General features: G+C 34.2%; 1 protein-coding gene across 2 annotated transcripts; it reads right to left on the bottom strand.

Annotated features, from left to right (window-relative positions):
- Positions 1-2,618: 2,618 nt before the first annotated feature.
- Positions 2,619-7,411, bottom strand: LOC110723156 (uncharacterized protein At4g19900-like). Of its 2 annotated transcripts, none has more exons than XM_021902483.1 (5): positions 7,235-7,411; positions 6,620-6,694; positions 5,358-5,852; positions 4,239-4,669; positions 2,619-3,318 (listed from the first exon to the last, which is right to left on the bottom strand). In XM_021902483.1, exons 3-4 carry the CDS (start codon positions 5,850-5,852, stop codon positions 4,334-4,336), a joined length of 831 nt encoding a protein of 276 aa, XP_021758175.1. In that variant the 5' UTR covers positions 6,620-6,694; positions 7,235-7,411; the 3' UTR covers positions 2,619-3,318; positions 4,239-4,333. The 2 variants fall into 2 exon arrangements, with proteins under 2 accessions (XP_021758175.1, XP_021758183.1); XM_021902491.1 differs by having other exon boundaries at positions 5,358-5,794.
- Positions 7,412-9,101: the final 1,690 nt, after the last annotated feature.

Below are 9,101 nucleotides of genomic sequence, written 5' to 3'. Positions count from 1 at the left end.
TTGGTGGTTTCGTTGGGTTTCTGGGGTTGGTGGTTTGGTGGTCGTGGTTTGGTTGGCCGTGGACTGGTGGTGGGTTTCATTTTTAAAATTGGGTTGAATTTGTTTTTTTTTTTTTTTTTTATTTTTTATTACTTGATTAATACTTAATTGTATACCCTTATCTTTCAATAAACATGCTTAGGAAATTTTGCCTCGGCCTCCGCAACTACCCCCAAAGTTGCAACAAATGTGGATCGGAGGTAGTATGTGCTATTTTTAAATACATGTATGTTATTTCGCTATTTTTCTCATTCATCTTCCTCCCGCACTCACTCTCTCTTCCTCTCAGTTACTCCAACTCAAAATCATACACTTTCTCTCTCCTTTTTTCTTCCAAGTTTTTGGGTTTTCTAGGAATCAACCTCACTCTCACTCTCTTCCTCTCACTACTCTAACTCTAAATCTAACATACTTTCTCTCTCCCCTTTTCTTCTTCTAATTTTTTTTTGTGTTTCTTAGAAATCAATTGATTTGAAGGTAGTTTAAGAGTGTAAATGTGTTTATGTCTAGAAATTTAGTATCTTCTAAAGTCTTTGATTATCTTCAAGATGCCTTAAAACTCAACACTGCTAATGTTATTTTGATGTGAATTTATTATTATTTCAATTTATATCTATGCTATTTTTATATAAGTACATGTTATTTAATGTAAATTAAAAATAGCATGAGTTGGGGTTGAAGTAATATATAAGTAAATAACATATTGTTGTAACAAAATAACACAACATTTAAACAATATAACATAAAGTGTACGCAAAATAACTCAAATGTATTGTGTAAGGAGTACCATGATCCATTGTACTCCAGGACTATATAATACTAATTGGGACTAGCATGAAATTATACCGAGTATTTCATATCTATTAACATCATAATATTTTTGAATCAATAATCTATGTACCTATGAACCAAAATAACCTCCTCTATTCAATGAGCTTCCTTCAACCATAATGGTTCAAATGCTTCTAGTTATAATTCACATCCTTTTGACCAACCATAATTCACTAGCAATCTAGCATACTACAAAGGACTACTTTTCTACTTCTATTCTCTGTTCACGCAAAATATAACAATAAGAGCCATCTCTTAATAAGCCGATATTATTAAAGAGTGAGAGGATGTTTAAGCCATTGAAGCAGATGATATTCAAACGGATTTCCCACATGGGAAAAAGACTACAACAGATATGAGGTTTATATATGATGCAAGGCTAGAGTGGTGATAAGAGAAGCGCCAGCTACGAAAGGAGTCTATGAGCTAGCATAAGATCTGCAGTGATGTAATGACAAACTTTCTTTGCTTCTTTTCACCCCACCTTTGCATTTTCCTACAGATTAGACTACCTTCGCCATGAAGTAGTCATGAATGTGAACTGTAAGCGATAATCAGATATATTCTCTGAAGTAGTCATGAATGTGAACTGTCAACCAAAACCTCGATTGCTCACAAGAGAACAAAGAACAATCACCAAATAAGAGCACACAGCAAAGCCAGCAAGTAGTAGGTTCAACTCAAGTACTCAACAACATGGCTTTTAAGGCATTCGTCCTCAATCCAAAAGGCCGGGCTAATATCTACTACAAGTACATAAGAGATAATACAGACTAAAGATAATTACGTTCTCAGACTATCTAACTTAGTAAATAAGTAGTATATCTATTTCACTTATTCCCTCTCCACATTGCTACAATTCAGCTGATGACCTAATACAGCTTCACCAATGTCCTGTCTCCTCTTCCCATCGGTACATCATCATTTTATCAATTAATTTCCGATTCCATTAAGAGTTCAAGAAAAGTCATCTCCAAGACATTGGAATCCTTTTACCTAAACTTTCCTTTTGGCTTCTATCATAAAAAAAATTGGTGACCAAACCCTTGGATTTGATCTTCTCTACTGTTTTGGCTTCTTGCTATTCAGTCAATCTCCAGTTGCGTGGTACCACTATTTACAAGGGTTGTTGGGTAAATCAAAGAATTTAAATCATTTCAACTCTAGTTTTTGGCAGTCCAAGATGGGATTTATAATCAAAGAACAAAGAGACAAATAAAAGTCGACCAAATTCAGCTCATATATGTGAACTGAGGAGTATATATTCTTTGGTCAGAATGTGCTGCTTCTTCTCAAAAGTTAAAAGCTAAACTCAATTTCGAATGGAAGCTAAACTCAATTTCGAATGGAAGCTAAATTAGACAGGAAAATTACTTATTTTACATTAAAAGGAGTGTGCATTCTATAAAATACTTCGTATATCATATATTTTCGTAATATGCCTAGGAGCATAGATGCAAGAATAGAAGATATAACAATTTGTCTCCAAATAAAAAAAGAGGAAGAAAAAGTATAACAATTGAGTACTTAGAAGTTAGGGTATAAAATAAAAATTAAAAAAATAAATAAAAAAGGGGGGGCCCATGGATGCTCACCATAGGTAGAATGAATACATTAGCCCCAAACTAAAAAAATCCATACAGCATACACTATCTTCACTTGTTCATTCCCGAATTTGAGAGTAATCTTAACTTAAGATGGGTCATGATTATTCCTTCAAGAAGAATGTATGGAAGTGTAACAGAACATTTTCCAAATCACAAACTTAATTAAATTGCTAGGGTTCAATATCCAAATTCATATCAAACATCATACTATATTGGTAGCATCATCCTTGGCCAGACACTTCATCTCAGAAAACAACCACAAATTACCAAGTGAGTCTACCAAATACGAGTACTAACATAACAAATTGTATCAGGCAATCTAAATATAAATTTAATTGCCATGAAGAAGATGGGGAAGTACTCCACAATTCCAAAAAAACAACCTAACATATAGACAATGTCATAACTCATAACTACATACAACACTTGGATTGGGGGGAACCGGGGAAGGGGGCTAAAATAGTTAGGTCCTTCACTTGCCCCCAGTCATGAAACTCATGAGTAATGACAGGCCAAATTCAGTTCCATATCGCCTCATAACCGTTTCAGTAACTTTCACTGACAATTCCAGCAGAACTCAGGGTCATTCTCTTCTTGTAAAATTTCAGCTAGCATACTATGCTCAAATCCTTACTTAGTTACTTGTCTTCCACACTTAAAATCAGTGTTATACCACAAATGAGACGCGATTAAAAATAAATTATATACTCAATGCATTCTATTTTACTCCGTAGAATAATAATGAATCCATGATACAATATATGGAAGCTGAGACCCATCAGCCATACCTTGAAACTGATATATAAAGCTTGAGCCAAAATTCCTTCTAGATAACTCCTTCCTGTTAAACATAATCAAATTCATTTTAATCATCAACGAGTTAACACATGAATGAATCATACAAGTTTCACAAAAACTTCTTAATATATATATTTGAATATTTCTTTATATGCCCAAAAAAGGAAGAATCCCTACACAAGCCACACCTTAATAATAGAATATTAGTGTAACCAGAACATCATTTAACCACACATGCTTAGTAACATTCTGGTTCTAATTTCATTCCCACTCTGTGTAAACCAAATACCCATTTAGGTGATATATTATGTCAGCTCTTAAGCTCTGAAATCCAGGGTGATTGTCAATATCAACAATTGTACTGAACAGACATTATTGTAAATCAGGCCCACGTGTATGAGAAGCAAGACTAATGAGTTCCCAAAAGACATGATTGTATATAAATTAGTAAATAACTACCAATGTAAAGCAGCAAAATCGATCAACGTTCTAAAGTCACTATTTGAAGACTGGAATATTAAACTTAGAATTTTACATATTAAATGAGGGGGTTTAATACAGAAGAATACAAGCAGTTAAGCACAAGAATTTCAAGCAAACTACCAGATGTCTAGCAGCACATATAGAGCAATAATAGTCCCACATCATAAAAACTCTCATACTATCAGTTCCGCAAAATTCTGAAAATCAGGGTTTCTATGAAATCTCCATATCGTTTCCCAAAAAAACAGTTAACTAGGGCTATTATAATACTTCTAACAGTTTTCCTTCATAATAAAAATAATTTTCCCTATAGTAAATGTTGCAGGGAAAACAATATTTCTGCTAAGTGAAATCATCGTGAACAGCAACATAGTTTGAAGATTAGTCTATAAACAGCAAAAATGTAATTCACATGTTAACAAGAAGAGACCAGATAGAAGATAGGAACACAATTTTGAGTCATTAAAAAGAAAACTCAACCTTAAAACAGGTCCATTTGGGATCGTCATATACTAGCATGATTCACACTACTATCCCTTTTAGCTGAGTGGTCAGCATCAACTTCCTTTGATTCATTATTTGAAACACCCAAGGGGTTCTTTTTTTTTCAATCTGTGGAGATATTCCTTCAGCACAAGCTTATCTCCTCTTGTAAGTCCAGTTACACCAAACCCATCAGGGTCCTGCAAGTGCATATTGTTCACAGGATTCAACAACTCCAAGCTGGACCTGAACATCCTATCTTTTCTCAGAAACACACTCTTGGCATCGAACCAGGCTGCCCAACCCTCCCTCAGTGGTGAACCATTTGAACCCAATTTTAAGAGAAGCGCATCCTCAATGTTATTAACCTTTACCACTTTCCTTCTCACCTCCTCATCTACAGGCATATCATCTGAACCAAATGCAACCTAGTCAAACAAATCTTTTCCTTTTAATCAGAGAGATCCGTATTAAGATACATAAATGATACATTTTTACAAAAAATTGAAATATATATATATATATATATATATTAGTTAAAAAAATAAATAAAAAAAAAAACACTAAAAAAGTCAGCAACTTCCAAGAAAAATCAACTTAGAAACCGGACTACAAACCCCTCTCCCCCACAATTTCAAAAAAAAAAAAAGAAAAAAAAAAAGGCAAGATTTGAAATAAAAAGGGTTTGTGGTGAGGGACTTTCAGATCAACTAATAACATTTATAGGCATTTAGCTATCCAGAGTTTGAATTCATGACAAAATATACTCCCTCTGTCCCATATTATAGTTCCTGATTTCCCATTTTAGAGACCTAAAATGTTGTTCCTGTTTCTATTTTTAGATAGTAGGTAAAGACCCTCATACCCTCATTTTTTTGCAACTTTATTCATTGTACTTCCTAAATTACCCTTAAATTTTCAACTTGCTTTGTACTTTTTTCACTTTCACTCTCTAACTTTTGTCTATAATTGTACTTTTTAGCTTTTTTATGTACTTCATTCACTTTCTCCTCCCATTTCTTAAATACCGTGAAAAAACACAAACAAGAACTATATATTGGACGGAGGGAGTAGTAAAGTACCCCATAGAAAATTATTAAGAGAAAAAGAACCAACCTTGCTCAGCTTTTCCTCAGAAGCAGTCCCAGCCTCAAACATCGTTGCATGAGCCTCCCACTGGTCAAACTCATCGATAGACTTTCCATCAAATGTACGACGAATAACATGTGATGCGTGATCAAAGAAGTAACCAGAAGATACAGTAGATGAAATCGTAGTATGCTCATTCTCCTCCCCTTCAGATTCTAAACCCCTCAGGATTTCCTCCTCATTGGAAACCTTGGAGTCATCATCGATGACATCAAGCTCATCAATTCGGTCGTCTGACAAAGTGGCTCTTAGGTCAGGATCAGAGTCTTGAAGTAGTGGATCCTCAACAGCAAAAAGATAGTCAAAGACTGCAACTCCGTCATTCAGGAAAGAACCCCTCCGGTTTGCTGTGAGGCGATTGTAGAGAAGAGTGACTGAAAAGAGCAGGAGCATAGCTGATGCAACTGCACACAATTGCACTCCATACTGATTACGACGTCTTGTACGGAGTGTTCCAAGCATCTATACAAAACCAAACTTGAATAGAATCACTAACAACTTCTACAGCTAAGACTCTCAACCTAGCCTCTTAATAAAGGACTATATAGATTATAGACTGAAACAAATCTTCAACGATTAAATGCCATAAATTCCTACCTTCGACTTAATTTAACTCCAAATGGCCTAATTTATACTGGTATACATATTGCTATAAGTTGCAGCTACTTTCAAAGTCAATTAGAGGATGAACAGAAATGGACTCATTTAGCTGCTAACGAAAGAAAGCTATTTACAGAAGTATGCAGATCATGTGATTTAAAAATGCTACAGCCAGTACAAGGTACTGAAATGTGAGCTTTGCTTTCCCTTTGGAAGAAAAAACTGTCGAACAAACTGAATTTTCTACAGCCATTCTTGTTTCCTTATTTTATTGAAAAGTTGGAAAATATTAAATATGTTTTGCAACTCAAACTTAATTATGTGTTAAATTTCGAAACAATATGAAATGGGCCTGGGGCTGGGCAATCCGAACAAGGAGGAGGAGAGCTTGGTCCACAAACAAGGCTTAAGAGCTTCCATACTAAAACCGGTTGGCAATAGTAGCAGTTACTTCTCTACCTTAAGTGAAACCACGTCTCCTCTTTCTCCAATGTGGGACACTCACAAGTGGGCTACAATGGGTTTCAACATTATGCTAAGCACTCAATTATATATATCCATTTAGTGCAAATTTTGCTTGTAAGTCGTAACTATTGCAAGTTTTAACTCGAGGAAAGAGAGAAGTGTACCTCTGAGGCTCTGATAATACTCACACAACTAGCTTCTCCAAGTAAGTCCTGAATCCTGATTGCACAATGAAGTGCCTGCACACCAATTTTATGATAAACATATCATCAATTGATCGATCAATCGCGTCTACTGATGATTTACATTCTCTTTTATCAATGTTAACACAATTACTCAACACCGCGAAAAACAACTTCCAAGTTAGACCATGAACTGAACCAATATACAGTATTTCTACCTTCATTACACCATTAACAAATAAACATCTTGCTCCAAATTTGTAATTATCAAACAATTGGATAATATCCCATTATCCCTACAAGATCCAGGTATATGTCCGAATAATTAAGCAAATTACAGTCAAAAAAATTCCAACTTTTTTGGCAAAGAATTTTCCAACAAAACATTACTGTAATTGATTAATATAAACTTCAGAAATAGTACATTTGATTAATTTTCAATCTTAGAAGTTAATTAAACATGAATAAAACCAAGAACACAAAAACAGATCTTTATTACGAAGAAATAACAAACAAGATAAGTAAAATAAATTTAAATAAATTACATAGATCAATTGAGAAAATAAAAAATAAAAAAGAGAGAGAAGGGGTAGTTACCAGTAAGTTAAACAAGAATGGCTGACAAAAATCTACGCCATTGTCATTATGATCTTGAATTGTCCTGAAACTTGTTTGCCAATAAAAATGGGAAAATTATTGGACAAATTTTGATTTACAGACAATTAAATCGGGCCAGCAAGCCGCCAAGCGCAGCAACGGGCTAAAGTTAGACTTGGATTTGAGTAGATAAATCATTTCTGGTCAGTTTTGATTTAACTTAAGGTCGGTTCGGTTCACCTTATTTTCATGTAATACGTAATAAGTTCAGGATAAATTCAGTTCAGATTTAATAAGGGTTACCAAGTACAAATTGCAGCTAAAATATGGAGCCAGTTTTAATACTACTAAAATCTAATAAGTTCAGATAAATTAAGGTAAGTTCAGATTAGTGACAATCAGGTGAATGAAACACACCCTTACCCAGTACGGAATTTACTAATCAATTGGTTACAACTAGGGATGTCAATGGTGCGGGTTGGGGCGGATTGGGGCGGATGTTGGCCTTCCCATCCCCATCCCCACCTAAAAGTTATCCCCATCCCCATCTCCGTCCCCGCGACGGTCCAAAATTCACCCCCATCCCCGCCCCGGTGGGTACAATTCCAAAACCATCTCCGCCCCACCCCCCACTTGGATATCCATCCCCATCTAAGACCCGCCTAATCCCCACCTAAGACCCACCTCCAATACACAATCCAACACATTTTGTACTACTTATAAATTACAACAAATAAAATTATTATTATTATTAATATTACACACTTTTTTTAGTTATAAAATTAGTGTATTACAAATTATTATATCTACTATTTTATTTTACATATTTTATAATATATAAAATAGTATAAAAGTATAAAATTTTGTTTTATAAAATATATAGATGTGGGTGTGAGGTGGGGATAAGGCAGGTACGAAGTGGGACGGGTGGAGTGAGGCAGGGATGGGGCGGGTACAATGTAAAATCCACCCTGTCCCATCACCCATGAAGGGTATGGTTTTTATCCTCATATTGTCCATAAAAAGTAACTCAAATTCATTATACGAGTGAATTCAGGTAATTTATAAATAAGTAACTCCATTTACGAATAACCCCTATCCTATTGCATTTTGACAATTACCACCTATTATTGATTCCATTTAATCAATTACCACCCACTATTATTATTTTTTTTTGGAAATTACCCCAAATTTTTTTCTTAACATCAAAAGTTCAAATCTATTAGGCTCTCAACCACCTTAAGTTTATAAGTCGAACAATTAGAGAGAATTTCAAATTTGAGCTCTTCTAAAAAGTGTTTCAGTACTTGAAACACTTTCAATAAAATTTTTAGGTTTTACTAAACAAGTAAATTAGTTCTTTCAAATCAAACTTCTAATAGATATGAATAAGCTAAAATGCTCCAAACAACTCAATCTCAAATTGGTCTTTGATTCATTTTCCCTCTACTCCTTTTTTTAATTTATTAGCCTTTCTTTTAATTTTTTAAGCGAACCCTTAAGGTTGATAATGAAAACATGAGAACGAATCCCGCAAACTGTAAAATAGATCCATTGAACACTTTCATTTTGTGACACACATCAAAATTTAAAGACTTCTTCTTTTCCACAGTTAACTAACTGTTAGAGATATGTGTTATCGGAAAATAGATGTGTGATATATTTTCCATAAATATCATTAAAGGAATAATATATTTAGGTTTATTTTATTTTAAGATATTATTTAGTGAATATATCATTAGGATATATAGTATATCTTTTGGGAAGATTGTTTCCTATCTTATGAGTATAGGTTTTGTATAAATACTCAACCTATTGATGAATAATAATTAAGCAATACAAAAGCTATTCATTATCTCTTCTCCCT

This window comes from Chenopodium quinoa, unplaced genomic scaffold (assembly GCF_001683475.1).
Source record: "Chenopodium quinoa cultivar QQ74 unplaced genomic scaffold, ASM168347v1, whole genome shotgun sequence".
NCBI classification, from domain to species: Eukaryota; Viridiplantae; Streptophyta; class Magnoliopsida; order Caryophyllales; family Amaranthaceae; genus Chenopodium; species Chenopodium quinoa.
Note: the sequence above shows the minus strand (reverse complement) of the source record. Positions and strands in the feature narration are given on the sequence as shown.

Coding starts and splice junctions, on each gene's coding strand:
- LOC110723156 (XM_021902483.1), bottom strand. CDS start 5,852: ATGCTTGGAACACTCCGTACAAGACGTCGTAATCAGTATGGAGTGCAA. Junction 4,670..5,357: donor CTGAGGAAAAGCTGAGCAAG/GTTGGTTCTTTT, acceptor TTGTTTGACTAG/GTTGCATTTGGTTCAGATGA.